General features: G+C 43.8%; 1 protein-coding gene across 1 annotated transcript; it reads left to right on the forward strand.

Moving 5' to 3' along the window:
• Positions 1-231: 231 nt before the first annotated feature.
• On the forward strand, positions 232-24,394 carry GLE1 (GLE1 RNA export mediator). Its single transcript, XM_046641403.1, has 16 exons — positions 232-397; positions 4,469-4,690; positions 8,014-8,124; positions 10,160-10,308; positions 10,574-10,634; positions 10,883-11,137; positions 12,831-13,062; positions 13,655-13,767; positions 13,928-13,997; positions 17,983-18,125; positions 18,231-18,421; positions 19,195-19,324; positions 20,218-20,322; positions 21,622-21,704; positions 22,383-22,446; positions 23,190-24,394. The coding sequence occupies exons 1-16, from the start codon at positions 299-301 to the stop codon at positions 23,256-23,258; spliced, it is 2,097 nt and encodes a 698-aa protein (XP_046497359.1). The 5' UTR covers positions 232-298; the 3' UTR covers positions 23,259-24,394.

Raw genomic sequence — 24,394 nt, forward strand, 5'->3', positions numbered from 1 at the left:
ATTTCTCCACACCCTCATCAACACATATCCGACTTTCTGGAAGACACAGGCTCCACAAACCGCTTATCTGGTGCTCCCCGCAGGCGCCCGAGCCACCTGGGGCCAAGCCTATGCGCAGGCGCGCTAGCGGTCGCGCTCGGCGCCAGAGGCGGGGCCGTGCAGCCGTTAGGGGCGGAGCTGCGCCGTGCAGCTGCGTGCGTGCCCCGGAAGCGGAAGCCAGCACCTGTTTCCGGGCGGCTGATTCGAGGGTTTGTTTTGTCACAGGCTGCGCCTTTCAAGAGCCAGAGAAAGCCGGGCCATGCCGTCCGAGGGTCGGTGTTGGGAGACCCTCCAGGCGTTGCGCAGTTCCGAAAAAGGTCGCCTTTGCTACCACCGCGACTGGCTGCTGCGGGGCGAGGTGAGCAGTGGACCCAGAGGGGCGGCCCCTCGCGACGGGACGCTGCTGTTCCCCAGCCTTTGGCACGTCCTGCGCCGGGATCCAGTGCGTTCTTTCCAACATGAGCATGTATTTCTTGACTCCTGGGTGTGCATCCCCCTGTCCTGGGGTTACTGCCCTCTCCACCCTATTCTAGCCGTTCGGGAGCTCCCCTTACTTCAGAAAGCTGTTCTCACTGAACGGAGGCTTCATTGCTACCCGCAGCCAGAGTTAGGCGCCTCGGCCCGTGTTGTCAAAGCAAACCTGGCCTCTCAGGGTCGGTTAACTTACTGCGGGTTTCCTGTACTAGGTTTCTTGGGGGGGGGGGGGATCGAGATTTAGCGATGAACGATTAACATGGCTAACGTCTTGCTGCCAGTGAAAAGACCAAATTTTTAGATGACTTTGGGCGGACCAGGAGGGTTTAATGGGGACGTGGTCACTGAACCCAGTGTTTGTAAAGCCTTGTACTAAACAGCAAGGGTGGGAGGATCTAGAGACAGTTAAGGCGTAGCTCCTGTTCCCGAGTTGCTGGTAATATGATGTCTCTTCAGACTTCTGTGTCAAACAATTCCAAAGCATTCCCGTCTTTTATGTCTTTGACAGTTTTAAAGAATACTTAGCTTACATTCTATAGGATGAATCCCAGCATAGGTCTATGTGGTTTGTACTCAGGGTATGCATGCTTGGCAGGAATACCACGGAAATGATGCTGTGTTCTCACACCGGGAAGCACATAGATGCTACAACCCGTCCCAGCAGTGGTGAGGCTAACCCTGAGCGCCTGGCCCACATTGGTATCTGCTAGATATCCCCGCTAAAATTCATCATTTTTATCTTTTTAACTGATTAGTATTTTGTGTATTCAAAAATTACACCAATGTCTTTTTTTCTCATCAAACCTCCACCCTTAGCATTCATTGATGATTTCTGCATCAGTCACCTGTTATGTAGCCAAATGGTGTTTTTTCATATCCATTCTTCCTTCTACATTTGTTAGTTGGCATTCTACGTAAGGAGAGCTTTCTTTTTTCCCCTGTTTAATTAATTGTTTATATCGGTATGGACTCGTGAGTTCCTGTTTTATTCAGTGAGTTGTAATCTGCATCTTGTAACCTTGTATATTATGTGTTTTTTCATTTTGCGGGAAGTTTATCTTCAGGATAAACTCCAACAAGTGATACTGCTGGGTCAAAAGATAAACATAGATGTGATTTTGTTATATATTGTCAAATTCCGCTCGCATGAAGGATATATCAATTTGCCTTCCAGTCAGGAATGTATGATCTTGCCTGTTTCCCCACGGCCTTGTCAAGAGAATGTATCACTATACTTTTAATTTTTGCTTATCTAATAGATAAGCATAAGGTCTCAGTGTGGTCTTACAACGCATTTCTGCATTTCTCTTTTGATTGAGATTGAACATCTTTTCGTATATTTAAGAACTAGTTTTATCTATTTGTGAACTGCCTATTTATGTCTTTTGCTCATTTTTCTATTGGGGATTTGGTGTTTTCTTCCCCCTCTTTTTTTTTTTGAGGAAGATTAGCCCTGAGGTAACTGCTGCCAGTCCTCCCCTTTTTGCTGAGGAAGACTGGCCCTGAGCTAACATCCATGCCCATCTTCCTCTGTTTTGTACATGGGACGCCTGCCACAGCACGGCTTTCGCCAGGCGGTGCCATGTCCACAGCCAGGATCTGAACCCGCAAACCCCAGGCCACCGAAGCGGAACATGCACACTTAACCACTGCGCCACGGGGCCGGCCCCTCTTCCCCCTAATTTTTACAAGTTCTTTATGTATTAGGGATAATAATGGACCTTTATCTGTGATATATATTGCATATATATTTTTCTAGTTTGTTGAATTTTTTTCTGTTTGTGTTTTTCTTTTTAATATATGATTTTATTTTTTGCATTTGAAACTTTGCCCCTGGAATTTATTTTGCTATAAGGAATGAGTAAAAAGGTGTTGTCTCAACATTATTTCTAATGTGTCTTTAAAATGAGCCTCATTACTGTATAAAGTGTGCATACAGCATGATGCTTCTTTGTGCAGATTGTTCCCCATGGCTTGATCAGCTGTTTGTTGTACGTGGGACGTGTACCTATGACCTCGATCAAGATTTCTTAATCGCAGCACTGTTGGAATTTTGGGCTGCGCTAGATAACTCTTTGTCATGGCGGGCTGCTGTTTGCTTATGCTTTGTAGGGTGTGTAGCAACATCCCTGGCCTCTACCCACTAGATGCCAGTATCACTCTCCCAGTTGTGACTACCAAAAATGTCTCCAGACATTGCCAGATGTCCCCTGGGAGGTAAAATTAGCCCTGCTTGAGGCTACTGACCTAGATAAAATAATAGTTTGCAATTTGTGAGCAATTATTATATGCTAGATACTCTTCTGAGTCCTTTACATCTATTAGTCATTTAATCCTCCCCAAATCTTTGGAGCTGGATCCTTTATTCCATTTTATTTATTTTTATTTATTTATTTTTTGTTTTGTTTTTTTGAGGAAGATTAGCCCTGAGCTAACATCTGCTGCCAGTCCTCCTCTTTTTGCTGAGGAAGACTGGCCCTGAGCTAACATCGTGCCCATCTTCCTCTACTTTATATGTGGGACGCCTACCATGGCATGGCGTGCCAAGCAGTGCCATGTCCACACCTGGGATCCGAACTGGCGAACCCCGGGCTGCCAAAGCAGAATGTGCAAACTTAACCGCTGTGCCACCAGGCTGGCCCCTATTCCATTTTAGAAGTGAGGAAACTGAGGCACAGAGAGTGAGGTAACTTGCTCAGAGTTATATAGGTAAGTGGAATGCAGAGATGGAATTCAGACTAGGAGAGGCTAGTTCCAAACTCAGTGCTTTTAGTCATTGTTACACTTTTTCTGCATATTTCCTGGTAATATTTTCCTGACATTGAGTAAAGTTCCTAGCCACAATTTGCTGTGTACTTTAACCACAGTTAAATGGCGTGAGCTTCTCTGGTTTAAAGCAGTGAATGCTGAAGATGCAGAGATGATAGTTAACTGCTCCAGTTGAGTAAGTTGTCCACACACATGTTGGAAAGTGTGTAGGATTTGTTTTATAGACTTTCTATTATAAATCCCATTTTATTTAAGTCATTGGCTTTTATATCAGCAACCAGTTTTATATCCTTATTTTTTATAAACTCATTTTCATTTTAAAAATTATAACATGTTCACTTAAAAATTAAATACAGAAAATTAGAACAAGGAGAAACATGTCACTCATCACCCAAGCATAACTTCCGGTATATTTCCTTCATGTTTTTTAGTGTAGTAGCATCTGTTTTTATTTTTTTTTTTTTTAAAGATTGTCGCCTGAACTAACAACTGTTGCCAGTCTTTTTCTTTTTTTCTTCTCTCCAAAGCCCCCCAGTGCATAGTTGTATAGTTGCATATTCTAGTTGTGAGTGCGTCTGGTTGTGCTATGTGGGATGCCGCCTCAGCATGGCCTGGTGAGCGGGGCCAGGTCCGCGCCTGGGTTCTGAAGCGGCGACACCCCAGGCCACTGAAGCAGAGCACACAAACTTAACCACTCGGCCACAGGGCCAGCCCCTGTTTTTATTTTGTGTAATTGTAGACATGTATTTCTACTCCTGGGTTTTTTTACTTAAAATTAAATCCTAAGTATGTTATTACATAGGATTTACAATCAGCATTTTATAATGACTAATGTTCTACTGATTGTGTATACTATAATTTCCTGCAGAATTCCTCTTGTGTTCTTTTCTGTCCCAAGATTTTGAATTGCTTTCACATATACTTTAATGACCATCTTTGTTCCGGCTTCTGTAGGTAGAGTTATTTAGTCTGATACTCCAAAGGATAACAGTCAGGGTCAATATCAAGAAACTACTGTACTTTCTCTTCATCTCTGGTTGTCAGTACAGTTACTTTGGGTCTTTGGTGTTTGTGTATGCATGTATGTATGCCTTTTTAGATTTCCTGTAAGGCATGTAGTGGATTATTTTTCATTGCTTAGATCACTTGATATGCAAGTTGGGCTTAACCTTCTTCTTCTCTCTAGGATGTTTTAGAAGAATGTATGTCTCTTCCCAAACTATCTTCTTACTCTGGATGGGTGGTCGATCATGTCCTACCCCAGACACAAGGGAACCCACCTCCCTCTGAGACCTCAACATCCTCTGGATCTACCTCAGCCCTAGGCCAGCCTTCATTTGTGCCCAAATCTCCTGTCAGAAGCCCTGCCTTCTCCCCAGCCTCCCCGGCAACGCCAGATGGAACCAAGGTACGGTTTTTAACCAGCTGAAAACAAAAGACAATGGTGGTGCAAAGTTGAAGTGTTTAACATTGTCACACGACAGTGACCTTACCCTGGGGAAAATAATGATTGCTTCAAGTTGTAGCTCTTTGTAGGGACAGTGTTTACGACATCACCCAGTGTTCTCTTTATGAAGACCCAGAGAGAGAAATTCCCCTGTGCTCTTAGTACCAAGAATAGTAATTAATTTCATGAGCAATTGGATATTTTTTTCTCATGAACCTTGCATCTGTTTAACTGGTAAGGTCTCCCTTTTTGTGTTGGCTGTGGGAAGGCTTAGAGTAAAATTTGTACCTGCTCTTAAATTTACGTATCTTACTTATTGATTCTGTATGTGTTTTTACCCTATTTTTGGCTCTATTTTGTCCCTGCCTTTGTTTCTTCCACTTAAAAACAGTTAAATTGTTATTGGTGGTGTTCTTTTTTTTCTTGGTACTCTTTGAGAGTAGTTTGTATAAATACAGATATATAGGAACATATGTTCTTTTTCATTTTCTTTTTCCTTTCTTTTTTTTTTTAAGATTGGCACCTAAGCTAACATCTGTTGCCAATCTCTTTTTTTTTTCTTCTTCTTCTTTTCCTCCCCAAAGCCCCCCCAGTACATAGTTGTATGTTGTAGTTGTGGTCCTGCTGGGTTGTGCTACGTGGGACGCCGCCTCAGCATGGCCTGATGAGTGGTGCCGTGTACCCGCCCGTGATCCGAGCCGACGAAACCCCGGGCAGCTGAAGCGGAGTGTGCGCACTTAACCACTCGGCCACCGGGCCGGCCCTCTTTTTTTTTCAAAGATGGTAGACTATACTATTGGGTACCTTGTTTGTTTTTACTTTTTTCACTTGGCAATATATCTTGTAGATCGTTTCTTTTCTATCTATTTATATCTGCCTCATTCTTAAAGATTTTATTATTTTTTTTTTTCCTTTTTCTCCCCAAAACCCCCAGGTACATAGTTGTGTATTCTTAGTTGTGGGTCCTTCCAGCTGTGGCATGTGGGACACCGCCCCAGCGTGGCCTGATGAGTGGTGCCATGTCCACGCCCAGGAGTCGAACCGACAAAACCCTGGGCCGCCTGCAGCGGAGTGCTCGAACTTAACCACTCAGCCACAGGGCCGGCCCCCTGCCTCATTCTTTTTAATATTTTTCTGACTTTTAATTTATGTTGTTATATTTTATGTTCCATTGTAAGCTGCATTAAACCCTGTGTGGATCAAAGTAAGATGTGAGAAGTAGTATTTGGCCTAGAATGTAAAGAGTTAATAGAAAAAAACCTTCTAAAATGCTCTATTGTGCTTTCTCAAGTTTTAGATTTTTATGCTGACAAATTAAGACTAGGCACTTTTTAGAAAGGTAGAGATTACCTTTCTCATGTTTAGCTTCCAAAAGAAAATTCTTTGTTCTTTTTGTCCTTCTCCACTGCAAATTTTTGTTTATTGAAAAAATATTATCATAGCATCAAAAGGAAAAATTTAAATCTCCCTGTGATTTCAGCATGTCAGTCAACAGTTACTCCTTTCCAGTCTCATATGCCTGCACATTTGTACCTAGACATGGCTAAATTGTATATACACTTTCATATTCTGTTCTTCCTTCCTAACTTTATTTTGTTCGTGAACTATTTGAGCTATTTGTTCATGTTATCTCCACTTTTGTAAATATCCTACTTTGGCTATATAATATCCTGTAATTTATTAAGCTGCTCCTTTATTATTAGGCATTTAGATGATTTCCATTTCATTGCCTTTTAAAGATATTACAATGAAAAACTTTCTGCAGAGAGATGTTTTTCCTTTTTAATCTTAAAATATATCTTTCAACTATTATCTTAAAATAAATGCCCAGATAATTGTGTCAAAGGTAAAAAGGGTGTGAACATTAAAACTTTTTTTAATCTTATTTTAAAGTTGTGGTAAAAGATACGTAACATAAAATTTACCATTTAACCTTTTTTTTAAAGACTTTATTTTTCCTTTTTCTCCCCAAATCCTCCCAGTACATAGTTGTATATTTTTAGTTGTGGGTCCTTCTAGTTGTGGCATGTGGGATGCCACCTAGGCATGGCTTGATGAGCAGTGCCAGTCTGTGTCCAGGATCCAAACCAGCGAAATCCTGGGCCACCAAAGCAGAGTGCACAAACTTAACCACTCAGCCATGGGGCCAACCCCTAACTTTTTTTTTTTTAAAGATTGGTACCTGAGCTAACATCTGTTGCCAATCTTTTTTTTTTCCTTTCTTTCTTCTTTTTCTTCTCCCCAAAGCCCCCCAGTACATAGTTGTATATTCTGGTCGTGGGTCCTTCTGGTTGTGCTGTGTGGGGACGCTGCCTCAGCATAGTTTGATGAGCGGTGCCATATCCACACCCAGGATCTGAACCAGCAAAACCCTGGGCCGCCAAAGCAGAGTGCAGGAACTTAACCACTCGGCCATGGCACCGGCCCTGGATGGCTTTATATAATGGATTGTTATATCATTTAGGAGTTTTTGATGTTCGAATAGCAGAAATCCAGTTGAAACTAGCTTAAGCAAAATGATGGGGGCAGTGGCAAGGAATTGATTAGCTCGTATATCCAGGAAGTCTAGGAGTGCATTTGGAGTCAGCTAGATCTGGACAGTCTGTTTTCTGCATGTCTCTGCTTGACATTATTTCTGACTTGCTCCAGTGACCCAAAGATAGGATTTTGACTCTCCAACTTTCACTTCTGCCTAACTCTTCCTGGTTTCATTTTTCAGGCTCTGTGTGGCAAGATGGCTATTGGTAGCCCTAGACAAACATCTTAGGTTAGCTTCCCCAGAGGAAGAGAAGGCCTTCACAGACAGCTACATTCAAGAAATTCAGAGGTGGACTGGCCTTGCTTGGATCATAAGCCTCATTCCTGAAGTAGATCCTGACCATAGGGGCATAGAGTAGTTTGATTGCCAGGCTGGTCGCATGCTTACCCCTGAGGCCAGGAGGCTGGAAGAAGTGGGGATGTGGGTTGAGGTTGCTCCATCAAAACTACCCCAGCACACATGGACGCTTACCCAGACAAAGGGGGGAGTTTGCTGGGCAGATCAAACAAACAAGCAAGTGAAACACAAAAAACAAACCTGTCCGAAGGAACAAACATCAATTCATTAAGGAAAATAATTAGGACAAGGCCAATATCATGAAAAGCACACTGGTTCTAGCCTGCATTGTTTTGTTGTGGTGGTTATTGGCTGTTGTTCATAAGTAGGGATGTGGTTTTTATCTAGAAGGGATCACACTAGCTTTAACATCTTAAAAGCTTAATTTTTCCATCTTCTGTCTAAATAGGGCAAACATGAGTCCCAGCACACAGAATCTATGGTACTTCAGTCCTCCCGGGGGATCAAAGTGGAAGGCTGCATCCGAATGTACGAGCTGGTGCACAGAATGAAAGGAACAGTAAGTGACCCGCAAAGTAAGACACACTTGACCCTAGGGAACCACATTTAAATACAGTTCCTTGGGGCTTGTGAATGGCCGCCCTATGCGGTATGCTAATCATCGTGTGCCACATAGTCACTCCCGATTCACTTGGGGAGGTAGTGTAATCTAGCAGTCAAGACTAAGCTCTCAGAGGTCAAATCTGGCTTCAAATCCTAGCTCTTCTATTTTACATGCAACTTTGGGAAAATTACTTAGGCTTTCCTGGCTTCCATTTACTTCTCCAAAATTTGAAGATGATCTGAAGTTGTCCAATAAGGTTATACCTAGAAGATGGACCTTAATAGCCTCCTGAGAAAAGAATGCACTATTTTAGTTAATTTATTTGACTTTATTATTTTTTATTAGAAAACAATGCACAATTTTATAAAATTTTTTAAAGAGTATGTGAGTTGATAAAGTGAAAGTCTTCTGGCATCTGCCCTCATTCATTTCTTCATTGAGTCAACAAACATTTACTGAGCGCTTACATGCTGGATGCTGTTCCAGGTCTACATGGAACAGTAAACAAAGACGTGAGTCCGTGTCCTCGTAGGGCTTATGCTGTGGGAGAGACAGAAGTAAACCAGAGAAATAAGTACAATATAGTTAGAAGACTATCATAATCTGCGTGAAAGATAGCAGCACTCCTTAAAGCCTTCACTTTGACTCTGAAAAAAAAAGATGACGGTTGCTTAGACTAGGGTGGTAGCAGTGGTGGTGGAGTGTGTGTGTGTGTATCCGTGTATCCTTGGGTTTCCTCAGCTCTGCTCTATCAGTCAACACTCTCCATGAACTGTGTGTGTGCGCGCGCACATGCGCGCCTCCACCTGTGTCCGTCCACGTGTGTGTGTGTGCCCGTTCCTGTATCCTCGGGTTTTCTCAGCTCTGCTCTGTGTGTGTGTGTGTGTGTGTGTGTGTGTGTGTGTGTGCATGTGTGTGTATCCATGTATCCTTGGGTTTTCTCAGCTCTGCTCTATCGATCAACACTACTCCACGGACTTTCTCTATTCCAGAGTATGTATAAAGTTTTTCCCTGCTGATGGTCTCCCTCATGTGTTCTCTGATGTTGAATCTTTTTTCTTCCCAAATCTTATTTAAACAGTCTCAGAGGAGAGGATATATATGCTTGTGTTCAATTTGCCTTCTTGCACTGGAAGCTTTAAAATAACTTTTAAAATAGAATAACATAAGGTCTTAATATATTTTGACATATCTCCATGCCAGTATATGTAGCATCACATCCTGTTTAAAGGCTGCAGAGTATTCTCTAGTATGTCCCACTGTGATATATTTAATCATTCCTCAGTTAATTTAAATTGTTTTAAATTTATTGCCATTATCAACAGAGCTCAGTGAGCATCCTTGTACATATATCTTTGCACACGTATGCAAGTATTTCCTCAGGACAAAATCCTAAAATGGAACTAGTGTCAAAGGATATATACACTTTAAATTTTGATAGTTAAAATGTCACATTGCCCTTAAAAAACATGAGAGTACTCTCATGAATAATAAATGAAATATCTGATGGTATAAAGGTATAGATATAAAGGAAAGGGACTTTCCTAAGTGGAGGTGGGGAAAAAAATCTAGGCAGAGAAAATAACATGAGGAAAGGAATGAGGTAGGAATGTGCATAACAGGTTTATGGAATTAGACAAAGGATTTCTGTAGATTACCCTGAAACCCTCACAAGAATACACAGGATAGAAGCTTAAAAGTACAGGGCTGTTTGAAACTGTGTTGGTAAATACCTGTCCAATAATAAATTCCAGCTTATTCTGAAGTGACATAAACCATGCGGGGCAATTGGAAGAGCTTTCCAAAACAAGTGAGTTTAAAGGTCAACCCAAAGGGGAGAGGTGATCCGCAAAGGTTCTGAGAAGTAAGCAGATGATTCCATGCCCTTGAGTATCTCTCCTGGCGTTAAGGACTCATGGGAGGGTGTTCCGCAGGGATCAGTGAGCAAGTGGTAATGGAGCTCCTGAGAGCAGGGTCTGGTCCTTTTCAGGAGGGCCTGAGGCAGTGGCAGGAGGAGCAGGAGAGGAGGGTGCGAGCCCTCTCGGAGATGGCATCTGAACAACTGAAGCGCTTTGATGAACGGAAGGAACTGAAGCATCATAAAGAATTCCAGGACTTGCGGGAAGTGATGGAGAAGAGGTGAGTCGCCCTGAATTCTGACCGGCAATGTCCGTGGGGTCGATTGGAACTCTTTCCCAACAGGACACGCAGAGAGAAAGAGCTGAACTTCTTCTGAGTCCTAAATAGCAAAATAGAATAGCCAGAGTAGCTTTCAACTTAGGAGAGTCACTACCCTTGGAAAGACGAGCAGTGTATCACACAGAGGGGGAGGGGTGCTTTTAGGAGAGGCAAAACAGTTTTAGGGAGCGTCCCTGACTACTCCTCCGTGTCGTTTTTCTTTCAGCTCCAGAGAAGCCCTGGGGCATCAAGAGAAGCTGAAAGCTGAGCATCGTCACAGAGCGAAGGTCAGAGCCGGGGAGGATCTGTGTGGGTGTCGTGGTGTCTGGCTGTCACCTGCCCGCAGAGTCAGGTTCTGCAGACCGTCATGGAGGGCCTGGCCCATATCAGGCCTCTGTGTCAGTGACCTTGGGCAGTCCTTTTTCTGCTCTGGGCCCGTGCGTGAAAGTATGCAGTCACAGAGAACTTGATGACTGTAGAAGGAGAAGGCCCAGGAGCCCCTTGGAGAGAGGTAATTTGGCAGCTCTTTCTGTAGATTCTCAACCTGAAGCTGCGGGAGGCAGAGCAGCAGCGCCTGAAGCAGGCGGAGCAGGAGCGGCTCCGGAAGGAGGAAGGCCAGGTCCGCCTGCGGAGCCTCTACGCACTGCAGGAGGAGGTGCTGCACCTCAGCCAGCAGCTGGACTCCTCCGACCAGCACAGGGACCTGCTCAAGGGCGACCTGTCGGCCTTCCAGACCCGAGGCAATCAGCTTTGTGGCCTCATCTCGGGGATCATTCGGGCTACTTCGGAGGTGAGGGGGCTTCAGGAGGACCCTGTCCTCTGTCTTTGAAATGAAGAACCTTGAAAGCAAAAATGTTTTGTGATTAAAAATAATGCCTGCTTGGGGCTGGCCCTGTGGCCGAGTGGTTAAGTTCTCGTGTTCCGCTGCGGCAGCCTAGGGCTTCGCCAGTTGGGATCCTGGGGGTGGACATGGCACCACTCATCAGGCCATGCTGAGGCGGCGTCACGTAGCACAACCAGAAGGACCTACAACTAGAATATACAACTATGTACTGGGGGGCTTTGGGGAGAAGAAGAAGAAGAAGAAAAAAAGATTGGCAACAGATGTTAGTTCAGGTGCCAAACTTAGAAAAAAAAAATAATTCCTGCTTATTATTGCTTGTCATTTCCTTATCTAGAGATAACATTTTATATTTCTTTTCTGACGGGGTGTGTGTGTGTGTGTGCGCGCGCATGTGTATGTGTTATCCTCACCCAAAATTGAACTCTTGCCTTAGGTTAAAAAAATATTTGCAGGGCTAGCCCCGTGGCGCAGCAGTTAAGTTCGCATGTTCCTCTTCAGCAGCCTGGGGTTTGCCAGTTCCCATCCCAGGTGCAGATCTACACGCCCCTTGTCAGGCCATACTGTGGCAGGCATCCCACATATAAAGCAGAGGAAGATGGGCATGGGTGTTAGCTCAGGGCCAGTCTTCCTCAGCAAAAAGAGGAGGATTGGCGGCAGATTTTAGCTCAGGGCTAACCTTCCTCAAAAAAGAGAAAGAAAACATTTGTTTCTTCTGATTGCGAAATACTTGAGTTCCTTCGTTAGTATATACTGAATGCCTCCTGTGCTTATGCTAAAAATTAAAACCTTACAGAAATGTGTATTGCTTTTTTCAGTTAACATTGCATTTTGAGCACATAATTACTATAATCATTAAAAATATTTTGATGTTTTTAAGGCAGTATTAAAAACTGCAAGTATTGCCTTGACATAGTAGATATTCAATAAATATTTGATGAACAGATGAAATTAGATACTTCCAACATGTAACCATACCAAAATTTATTGGAAAAAACATGCCTGTTATTAAACATTTATGTATTTTCACTACCACGCATAACATTATAGTGATATCATTACATCACTAAGTGTATATATGTCTTATCTTTATTTCTTTTTTTTTTAAACTTTTTTTTTTTTAGGAAGATTAGCCCTGAGCTAAAATCTGTTGCCAAGCCTCCTCTTTTTGCTGAGGAAGACTGGCCCTGAGCTAACATCCATGCCCATCTTCCCCTACTTTATATGTGGGACGCCTGCCATAGCATGGCTTGACAAGCGGTGCCATGTCCCCACCTAGGATCCAAACCGGCAAACCCCGGGCCACTGAAGCGAAATGTGCATACTTAACCGCTGCACCACTGGGCCGGCCCCAGACAGTATCATTTTTGTCTAGACTATTGTCACAAGCTTTTAAAAAATTACTGCAGCCAGTGTTGGTGAGAGCACGGAAGAATTCGTAGCTAAATACTGGGGATGTGCTAGTAATTCAGTATTACCTTGAAGAGAACAGGAAAGCAATAAGTATCAATGTGTCGAATGTGAGTATTCCATTGGCACAACAGATCCAATTCTGTAAATGTGTTGACTTGTGTGAGGCATGATTCAGCCCTACGGGATGCCTAGGAATAACCACTAAGGTCTGCCCCTGTCACCCTGACAGAATGGCTTTCCCACAGCAGAGGACCAAGCTGTGGCTGAGAGAGCTCTGCAGGAAATGCGGGACCTCCTTACGAACTTGCAGCAGGAGATCACCAGGGCCTGTGAAGAAAAGAGGAGGCAGGACAAAGAGGAGGCCCAGATAAAGCAGCAGGAGTCACAGAGGCAGCAGGGGCCAGAGGTCCCCAAAGAGGCCCCAGCTCCCAGCCAGGGCCCAGGAGGGAAACAGAATGAAGGTATGTGTGAGTGTGGCTGTGGTCCTTTTGCTCAGTGTAAGTTTCAGAATGTGGAAAGAAACGAGAATGTGTTTTCAGTGTTGTGTTAAACTACAGGACAATTTGCCAGAACTTTTCTATATTGTAAAATTCAGTACTTTTACTGAATTACATTTAGTTTTGGTTGATATGGAGCCTGACTTCAGATTCTAACACTTTCCGTGAGGACTTGAAATTCTGTATAATGCTAGTAGGTATATCATTCCAAGTGTTGCTGCTGCTGAGTGTTTTCAATAAATATGTACAAAATAAATGTTTGCTTAATGTATAAGAGAATCAGTATAGCCTGATGGTTGTGAGTGCTGGCTTTAGAGCCAGATCAGTGGGAATCTAGTCTTTCTGCTTCGTAGCAGTGTAACTTTGGCAAATTACTTAACCTCTGCATGCCTGTTTCCTTATCTATTACAATGAAAATGATAGTATCTGCATCATAGGGTTATTGTGGCAATGAAAGCAGTTAATATATATATAAGGTGATTAGAACAGTGCCTGGCTCATGGTAAGTGTTCAATATATACCAGCTGTTAGGAAAACCCTGTGTTTTATTCCTCAGACCTGCAGGTGAAGGTGCAAGACAGCACAATGCAGTGGTACCAGCAGCTGCAGGATGCTTCCAGTCAGTGTGTGCTGGCCTTTGAGGGACTGACGAGCAGCAAAGACAGTCAGGTAGGAGGGATGTCAGTCAGGGATTCTCTGGGCCTGATCGTGCTCTCCACAGCCTCGTGTCCCAAAGGAGTGGAGCTAGCGTGTCACGTTCCCTAATCCTAATGGCATCTACTCAGCTCCTCAGAACACTATCTGCTTTCTCACTGTTCTCTTCTGGCAGGCCAGAAAGATAAAGATGGACCTCCAGAAGGCTGCCACCATCCCAGTGAGCCAAATCTCCACCATTGCAGGTTAGTCAGAGGAGTTACGAACGTAGCCCCTCACTTCATTTTGTTATTTTTATTATTTTATTATTTTTAAAGAAAGACTCCAAATCTGCTTATCTGTAAAGTTCCTATAAACAGAGTTTGTTTGCACACGTGTTCACATTTGGATCAAATAAGTAAAAGTTAAATGCATCCCATTTTACTCTCCTCTGTTTCCTCTTCAACATGGAGAACGTAATCATTATGTGTTTGTTGACTCATTTTTTTAAAAAATAAACTATATAGTAATAGTAAATTATTTAGGATGGCTCTTACCTGAAATTGAAAGTTACTGCGGAAAACATCACTAAGGGTGCCGAGGATGTGACTTGTCTTCTTTGCTTTGTCCTACAACCTTAGCTACAGGTTCCAGGCCTGCCTTGTTAATACTTTGGAATGTATTCCTTTTCTCTCCAGAGACTGAGATTTAGACAGGAAGAAGCAGCCAGGGGAAAGACCGTTCTTCCTCTTCTTCTTTAGAGACAGAGGTTCATTTTTATGGAGCTCTAGATGTGGAAGCCTCCAGATTACAGAGCATGCTGCCAAGTGGTTGGGGAGCACATGCAACCAGAGAGCTGCTCTGACTTAGCATGGGTCCCAGTTCCCCGGATTAACTTGTTGCCTAAAAAGCGCAGGAAAGTTGCAGTTCCTGCCCCTGACAGGCTGTATGACAGGACTTACATATCACTTTGCTGCCTGAAATTCTCTCTGGAACAGGACAGGGTATAAATAAATAAACACGTATCACTTTCTGGAATTTAAAGTGCCATTTCTTTTGATAGCAGTAGCAGTGGGGGAGAGGTTGACATGATGCCTGTTCCGCACCTTCACTGCTCTCCTCAGGCTTAGCCACAGGCTTTGCCCCTCAGCTGACCACAGATAGCCTTGTGTCCTCCTTCATCAGGGAAACTGAGACGTCGGGTGTGAGATTCTCCGATGCCTGCCCCTCCCACCCATATGCAGCTGTACTTACCTCTTAGTCTCCTGTTTCAAAGGATGAGGTGTCCTTCTGGCCCATGCTTACCCTTCCATCTCTGCTTTTGGCCCCATCTCCTCCCATCTCCTTCAAGACTTGGCCTCATCATTTATCGCCTTTCTCTCCTGTTTTCTGCAATTACTCCCTTTACAGGCTCTTTTCCCTTTAAACATACTTGAGTCACTCACATCCTGAACTATGTTTCCTTTGATTCTTTTCCTTCTGTCTTTCTTTCTTTCTTTTTTTTGCTGAGGAAGATTAGCCCTGGACTAATATCCATGCCAGTCTTCCTCAACTTTATATGTGGGTTGCTGCCACAGCATGGCTGACAAGTGGTGTAGGTCTGCAACTGGGATCCAAAGCCACAAACCCAGACTGCTGAAGTGGAGTGTGCTGAACTTAACTGCTGTGCCACGGGGCCGGCCCCTGATTCTTTATGTTTTAAATATTTTCAAGTCTTCCTCACTTTCCATTTGGCACTGTTGATTTTCCCCTCTTTATGAAGTTCTAGTCCTTTCGCTTCCATGATAGTGTTAATTTCCAGGTTCTCCTCCTACCTCTCTTTCTCCTTAGTGGGTTCCTTGGTCTCCTCCTTGCACCTTATTTGTAGGTGTTTCCTAGGGGTCTGCTCTTGCCCCTCAGTTCTTCTCATTCTCCAGACCCCATGGCTTCAACCATTAGCTGTGCACAGATGACTCTCAGATCTGTCTCTAGTTCATTCTTTTCCTCTGAGCTTCAGATTCTCCAGCTCCAGCAACCTGGGGGACTTCTCCGCCTCGCTGTCTCTCAGATACCTCAAGTTTAATGTGTTCACATCTGAGCTCATCGTCTCCCCTATGCTTGCTTTTTCTGCTGTTTGTTCTAAGTAATCAGAGCACCATTATCTACCCAGTCCCCTTAGCTGGAAACCTGGGAGTCATCCCCATGACTGCCTCCTCTGTTTCATTCTCTTCATCTCATTAGGGTCTAGTTTTTACTGTTCTCCATTTTTCTGCACTTTTCCTGACTGTGTCCCGTTGTCTCCATCATTATTGTAAGCACTTTAAGGACTTAACAGTCCAGCCAGACACAGACGTGCTCTAGAGTTAGTGCTCAGTGATGTTAGGGGACTGAGAAGAGATACCCAATTCCTACCTCTTTAAAGGTGGACGTCCGTAAGGAGTTAGAGTTGGAGCAGAATTTAAATATGGATATGGTGCTGGGGCAGCATGTGGGATGAGGGAGGCCATGTCAGGCACAGAGTTGTGAGCTGACTTTCCTAACTAGAGAGGCATAGAGAAAGGGGCTAGGTGGGCATTCGGCCAATGGGCTTCTTTGAAACCATCAGTAAAGTAGTAATAGAGTGTGACTTAGCAGGAATGTGAGCTGGGTAAATTTGTGTGGAAATATATGTATTTTCCTATCTCAGTGAGGTTTGAGTCTCTGTTTCTGTTTTTCTGGGATTATTAGCCTTGGGGCTTCTACGATACCTTGTTATTTAATTCTTGGTTCCAGGCCAGCCCCATGGCCGAGGGGTTAAGTTCATGTGCTCCATTTTGGTGGCCCAGGGTTTTCCCAGTTCAGATCCTGAGTGCAGACGTGGCACTGCTCATGAAGCCATGGTGAGGCCGTGTCCCACATAGCACAACCAGAGGGACCTACAACTAGAATATACAACTATGTACTGGGGGGCTTTGGGGAGAAGAAGAAGAAGAAGAAAAAGATTGGCAACAGATGTCAGCTCAAGTGCCAATCTTTAAGTGCCAAGCTTTTCTTACTTCATAAGAAATGTAGTTGGCTTTTTTTTTTTTAATGGCCCTGAATCAGTAGTTTGGAGATGATATTTCTGAGATTCTTGTAACATTCCTTAAAGTGGTTAGGAACTTGGCAGGATATTTCTAACCTGGAGATGCTGTGTTCATTTAAATTAAATTGATTGCAAGTAGTTGAAACTAATTCAGATCTGTTTCTGTAAAAAAAAAAAAAAAATGTGTCCTAAAGGTAAAGGTATTTCACAGAACCTAATGATAGGAGCGGGGCTAGGTCTCAGGAGGTAAAATCTTTAGGACCCACTTCTCTCTCATCTTGTCTTCCCTCTGACATCTCCATTCTTATCTTATAGACTGCTCTCCTGTGGTCCACATGGCAGTTGCAAGGCCCCACTGCTCATGAGTGTACATGTTGCAAGTCAGCCACTTCAAGGAATTGACTCTTAGTTGGCTGATTGGCTCAACTAGACTACCCTAATCTAACTGTGGCCACTGTAGGGGATAGGGCACACGGAATCTTTCATAGAGATATAGCTCCTAGGAACCTACTTCTTTCTCTCTGAGGATGGAGAAAGGTAGGTCCTAGAGAATGGGGGAAATCATTGTGAGCTGGGAAGATCCTTCAGAAGGTTTTTCCTGTGGGGCCGGCCACATGGCGCAGCAGTTAAGTTCGCATGTTCCACTTCGGCGACCCGGGATTCACCGGTTCAGATCCTGGGTGTGGACATGGCACCGCTTGGCATGCCATGCTGTGGTAGGTGTCCCACATATAAAGTAGAGGAAGATGGGCACAGATGTTAGCTCAGGGCCAGTCTTCCTCAGCAAAAAGAGGAGGATTGGCAGCAGTTAGTTCAGGGCTAATCTTCCTCAAAAAAAAAAAAAGGTTTTTCCCAGAAATGAAAATAACTCCTTTAGGGACATCAGCCACAGCCCATGGGATCTATACCAATTCAACACCTTTTTCCATACTGTTCATCCCTCCGTTTGATGTATCAGTTTCAGAATTAGTTCATTCCCAAATAAAGAATTCCTTTGAAATAGTACTATGTCTTAAGTAGGTTTTGCATTCCCCACAACATGTATGTAGTTGTCATTTATTTTTCTGCATGGGTATTTTGGCTTTAGGCTCTGAACTGCTGTAGGGCTGCACTACTGGATTTATATAGATTTGTGGTTATTACAGTGGTGAAAAACAGATCGATCTGCAGTTGTATCTTTTAAGTGGCTTTCTCTTTTTCATATCCAGGCTCAAAGCTGAAGGAGATCTTTGACAAGATCCACAGCCTACTCTCTGGAAAACCTGTTCAATCTGGTGGGCACTCTGTGTCCGTGACACTTAACCCGCAGGGCCTGGACTTTGTCCAGTACAAACTGGCAGAGAAATTTGTGGTGAGAAACCTTGTTTACAGAGGTATGGGAAGAGGAGGCTGGTGCACAACATTGAAGCTTTTCTCAAGTGTTAACGTAAACTCGTCCCCATTTCTGTGTTCCCAGAAACAAGGAGAGGAAGAAGTGGCCTCTCATCATGAAGCAGCCTTCCCCATCGCGGTTGTGGCATCTGGGATCTGGGAGCTCCACCCCAGAGTGGGGGACCTCATTCTTGCTCATCTACACAAGAAGTGTCCTTACTCTGTTCCTTTCTATCCAGCTTTCAAGGAGGGAATGACTTTGGAAGACTATCAGAGGTGAAGTTGTTTTTCTCCTCACTCATTGTCCCTAGGGTGACCAATGAAATATAAATAGAATTTCTATTCCTCCTTCTCACAGCTCCCCTTATGTCCCTTGAATGTGCTATTGGAGAATACAGTGTCTTTCATGCAAACTGGACAGCTTTCGGAATTTGTGGATTTAGGTATCAATAATCAGTATAGTTGACTGGAAAGAATACTGGATCTAGAATCCATGGGTCTTAGAATTTTATCCCTGCTTTGCACTTAATTGCTTTGTGAAAATGGGTAAATCTTTTAACCTCTTTAAGCATCATTTTCCTTATTTTATTTATTTATTTAATTTTTTTTGCTGAGGAAGATTTTCCCTGAGCTGACATCTATTGCTAATCTTCCTCTTTTTACTGAGTAAGATTTGCCCTGAGCTAACATCTTTTGCCAATCTTCCTCTTTTTGTATGTGAGCTACCACCACAGCATGGCCAATAACAGACGAGTGGTCTTGGTCCGCACCTGAGAACTGAACACGGGCCGCCGAAGCGGAGCATGCCAAACTTGACCACTAGGCCACCAGTGCTGGCCCTCTTTTTCCTTGTTTGTAAATGATAGCCATTACCTCCTGTGAGTTTATCTCTCAGGGCTTATTTGATACACAGATTTGATAGGGGATACAAGTGCTTTGTAAACAAAGTATTCTACAAATGTAATATATAATAATGTATTGTTACTTTTAGCCGTAAAAAAGTCATCTCTGGTCTGTTACCCTCACTTTGAATTTTTTTTCTCATCTAGGATGCTTGGCTACCAAGTGAAGGACTCCAAAGTGGAGCAACAGGACAACTTCCTCAAGCGCATGTCTGGGATGATCCGTCTCTACGCTGCCATTATCCAGCTCCGGTGGCCATATGGAAACCGACAGGAGGTAGTTGAAAGGCTTACTGTCGCCAAGGAGAGCTTGGGCCATATTAGTGTGCTCTGTCTGCAGCAGATATTGACCTTCTTTCAGAGAGAGCAGTCGGTTATGTGATAAGTTAAAGTATATTGCTGTTTTTTAGGTATTCTTTAGAGAAGTTCTTGATTATTAGGAAAGTTTTGGATCATCAGAACCATTTGTTTAATGATTGACTCAGCTGAGGCTTTAAAGAATTTGAGTTTATAGAAGAGTCTCCCAGAGGAGAATCTGTTGTAAATCAATCATTAGGTTAGAAGATTTTATTAGAAGTGGAGTGAGCAAGAAATTGTCATAATAGACGTAGGTGGTGCCTTGGAGGCCGTCTAGGTCACATACCTGCTTCCCAGATGGGCTCACAGAGGCTTAGCAAGCTCTAGTGAGACACACTTGGCAATGGCAGAGCCATGGCTGGCTTTGACCTGCCAGCCCAGGTCTTTTTTCAACGAAGACAGATTAGAGAGAGAAAGAAGTTAACGGACTTAGAGACTAAAGAGAAAGGGATGTGTTGATAGAATCCAAGAAGTTTTTATTGTGCACCTGCTGTGTCCCAGGTTCTGTGCTAAAGGCACAGAGAATAACAAATAAAATGTCTATAAGGGTAACGGTTGGCCTCTGGGACCGCTGAAACTGAAGCTGACAGATGTGTATTGAAGGGGTCCTGTAAAGAGCGTGTGGGTACTGAGCTGTTGGAATATTTACAACCAGAATTCATTTGGCTTGTGCTGTTTCTGCCCTGCGGCCTGTGCTTGGGTTAGGTGAGCTGGGGCTTCATGTCCACTTAGTAATGGCTAGATGATAACACTGGGAGTTTAGATCTCTGAATGAAATGAAATCAAATCATGACCAAGCTTCTCTCCTCCCAGGTTCACCCTCATGGCTTAAATCATGGCTGGCGCTGGTTGGCACAGATCTTAAACATGGAGCCCCTGTCAGATGTGACAGCCACCCTCCTCTTTGACTTCTTGGAAGTATGTAATGTGGTTATCACTCATGAGAGGGCCAGTGGTTGAAGCAGCCTTGGGCCAACGTGTGACTTGAATGGGGAGCAGCGTAGAATTAGAGGCTGACGGTGAACAGCGTTGGGGTCCAGTGTCGTAAATTTTTTCCTGAGCCCTAAGACAAAACCTAGCATTTGATTTTTTTTCTCACTGTACTTCTCATCTCTGTAAAGAACAAAAAACTATATGGAAACTAGACTTTTGCTGGTGAACACGATGCAGTCTGTACAGAAGCTGACATATGATGCACACCTGAAATTTACACAATGTTGTAAACCAATGTGACCTCAATAAAACTTTTTTAAGAATTTTTTAAAAAAGAGATAAAATTGTACATCTTAGTACAAGTGAAAAGGGGAGTTTGTTTAAGGGATTTAGAAGTGCCTCCCAGAACCAAGGGTAGGATGTAAAGCTGAATCTCATGAGGCCTGGAACCGGCAACTGGAATGTCACCAGATACCAAGACAGTCTCTCTCAGGGCCATGTGGTCTTTCATATCTGTTCTCCCTGCAAGTTGCCTGGTCCTTGTTCTATCGGCCAGCTTTCTCTAGTTGTCTGTGCACAGTGGAGAAGATGGCCATCCTAGGCTATATCACTCAGCCTCAGTGTGGTCACCCAGTGTAGTAGGACTGCTATCCCACCATTGTGATTCCTAATTCCCAGGAGAGAAAATATGATGACCCAGCTCGGGTCAGGTATCTCCCCCTTCCAGAAGTCTCCAAACAGTTCAGTCTGTCTATCAGAGGCCACCATTGTAGGGTGATGTAAGGGTTTCTGTGGAGAAGAGACACTTCTTAAAAGAAAAAGGCATATGCGATAACAAATCTGGGACCATTTGGCCAATGGTTTCTAGTTACCTTAATAGCTCTTGAGATTACAATACGTAAACAATGGTCCTGAAGCATTGAGAACACAAGTGGTATTCTGTATACTCGGCTTACTAAGGTTGAGAGGTATGTTAGACCTTTAAAAAGGCTGCCATTCAGTAGAATCAAAGAAGAATAGTTAATTAAGTTTGATTCATGTTTTCAGGTTTTCTGAAACATTTGGCCACCTGGCAGTCTGTTTAAATGGATGTATTGCCATATACAGAGAAATGCTTCAGAAGAAAGTTGGATTTTTCCATTTATTCCCTTGGTTAGCTAAGTGGCCTTGTGGTTGAAATTCTTGATAGGAGTGAAAGGCAAAGGGCCAACTGTGCTTTCTGGTTCTCTCGTATGAGTGTGCATTTTCATTCTCTGCTCTGACGGTGCTTTTCCTTCCCTCTAGGTGTGTGGGAATGCCCTCATGAAGCAGTACCAGGTCCAGTTCTGGAAGATGATACTTCTCATCAAAGAGGACTATTTCCCCAGGTATTAGTCTTGTTGCACAGACACCGGGGGAGTCATGAGTAGGTAAAACTCATGACAGCAGATATCCTTGGGCACCATTACGTGCTGGTTTTGACTCACTTAAAAACACTGGTATTGTGTGATGTCTTCTACTCTCATCCTTCTCCTCCTTGATATTTCACTAAACACTTTTGAGCTCTAATGAGAGTCTCTCTTAAATATTGTTGGCTAAATAAATTTAAAAAACATATTAGAAAGATCTTAGATTCAGATACCTGACATTTTTAACTCTATTCTTTTCCAAACTCCCCCGGATAATGTGGGATGGTGATTACATGCAGTCATGAATGAAACAAGGAGTCAGGTCCCCTCAATAAATCAGTTGTTCACTTGACTCTGTCACAGCATTCACCTTCAGTACCCTTCTCATTCCTCTCAACCCCTGGCATTTCAAGCCGGTGAAAGGCCTTGGCAACACCCATCCCACCTGATCACAAAGACCTTGGGAAGGAGCAGTGCTCTCTTCTCCTGTGTCCCCTTGTTTGAAAAGAAGCTTGAGGCTGTTTGGACGAGCAGCAGAATCCTTAGTCTAAAAGCTGGCTCTGCGTCATTTGATCTGCCCTCAGTCACATCAACAGCGTACCGAACTCCTCTCCGGGAGAGAGGGGGGGACTCATGTGTCTTCTTTCCCTCCCTTAGGATCGAAGCCATCACAAGCTCAGGACAGATGGGCTCCTTCATACGCCTCAAGCAGTTCTTGGAGGTAAGATGCCCTTAGACTAACACGTCCCAAACTGTTGCTGGCCGCGAGTGCGCCTGTGTTTGACTGGTCTTGGACCTCCACGCTCTCAGATTGCAGTCTCTTCCTCTTGATTTTTCCAAGCCCTACTTTTTATCCATGCTACCCCCTTAACCTTAAGGGCTGCCATTTCATCTCCTTTTTACATGGCCTTCTCCGTACTGCCTGTGGGGAAGCTGTCCTAAGAGACGAATAAAATATATTTGAGGAGTCTTGTCCCGCCAATACATTTTTTGCATGTTGGCTGTTTCTTCCCTCAGGCTCAAGTCCGGGGAACGGGTAAGTGTGGTCACATTTCTCCGTGAGAACAGATTGCACCTTCGGCCAGACTCCTCCCCTATTTCCAAGAGCCAGAACATTTTGAGAGGTTAATTTTGACAATTTAGAACTCTGTGTTAGGTCTGCCAAGACGGCCCGCTGCCTTCCAATTTCCACCAGCCCAGCTGGGAAAATAGTCATGGTGAAAGGTGAGGCCGGGCCATGGGAGATAAGGGTGGGACAGGCGTAAGAATGGCGTGGCATTTGTTCTCTGCTGCAACTCATGCAGAAGACTCATACACAGCCCCCAGTCTTACTGGCTCTTTCCTTTTTTGTCCCCTGTTTCCTGGGACTTAAACTTGCTGTCCCTCAAAGTTTCTTCCAGCTGTTGAGTGTTGGAAGCATGTTGTCAGAAAATCATTCTGTTTTCTTCATCTTTCCCTGACCAGAAATGTTTGCAGCGCAAGGAGATTCCCGTCCCCAAGGGCTTTCTGACGTCCTCATTCTGGCGTTCCTGATGTCACTCTGTCGCCTCCCATCACCATTAAATGTTGCAAGGGGCAATAATAAAGCAACTGAAGACGGCTGTATTTGGAAGAAGTCATGTCAGATTTAGAAATCTGTCAACATGTATTTTTCTGCATTTGTACCTTGTGACCGGGAGAGGAGATTTTCATGGGTTACAAAATCTAGGCGGTCCCTTAGATTTGATGACTCCTTAAGGGGTCCACATGACAGAGTAAACAGAATGGGCCTTTTTCGTTTTTGCAAAAGTTATGAGAAGAGGTTTAGCACTTGATCTCATCCTTTATTTCCTTTGTCTCTAGTATCTTTCAGAAAGTAGGTGATACCTTACCCAGTCCCTCTGAGCTGAAGTGAGCCCAGCACTCTCCCCCCCCACCCCGCACGCCGCCCCGTTCACATGAATTCCCGGGAAGCAGAGCCTCTCTAAGGTCCGCTGTAAAGGATCGTTGAATAGTTGAGGCCCGATTCCTTACATGCAAGTCTGGGTTAGGGTTATAGTTGTTTCTCAGTTTACGCGGTAATCACAAATTCAGAGGAAATGCCTGATGGAGACAGAGACTAAGTCCCCAGTTGCACCAGGGATAACTTCGTGTCTGGGATGAGGACTGCTAGCACTGTTATGTTAAACCGGGAAGCATGTTTGTCCTTTGAATGTGGATTTGGTCCCTGAATGACTAGGGACGCATGAAGCCGAGCAGGTGCCTTTTTTTGTTTTTCAGTTTGAATTAAAATAGACTGAGCTGAGGCTTTCAACATTATACATGAGCTGAGCATCCGTAAGCAGTGGATCAGAGCTTAAATGAAGATGACAGAGAGGAATTGAAAACTGCTTTTTAATTTCTTACCTGTTCTGAGTAATGGATTGATGATAGATTTGCCTGACCAAAGTCACTATAAAAAACCCGAACTTGGTTTCTCAGATAAGAGTTGCGATTTGTTTTATACTGCAGAGGCGGAAGCCGTGGATCTGTTCTCTATGCTGAATGTCATGTGTGGGAGTGTGTTTGTGGGGGCTATTCCCTGGGAAGTGACTGATTCTATAAATTATTGACTATGGTGCCAAAAAATAAGAAATAAAGCTTGATTTTTAAAACCCATTGCTGATATCTAGTGGGTTCAGCATGGTCAG

This window comes from Equus quagga, chromosome 1, assembly GCF_021613505.1.
Source record: "Equus quagga isolate Etosha38 chromosome 1, UCLA_HA_Equagga_1.0, whole genome shotgun sequence".
Lineage (NCBI taxonomy): Eukaryota > Metazoa > Chordata > Mammalia > Perissodactyla > Equidae > Equus > Equus quagga.

Bases quoted from the DNA above. Each gene is read 5' to 3' on its own strand.
- GLE1 (XM_046641403.1), top strand. From the start codon at position 299: ATGCCGTCCGAGGGTCGGTGTTGGGAGACCCTCCAGGCGTTGCGCAGT. The intron at 13,063-13,654 runs GTATGTGTGAGT...TTTATTCCTCAG, and splicing joins AGGAGGGAAACAGAATGAAG to ACCTGCAGGTGAAGGTGCAA. The intron at 18,126-18,230 runs GTGAGAAACCTT...CTGTGTTCCCAG, and splicing joins AACTGGCAGAGAAATTTGTG to AAACAAGGAGAGGAAGAAGT.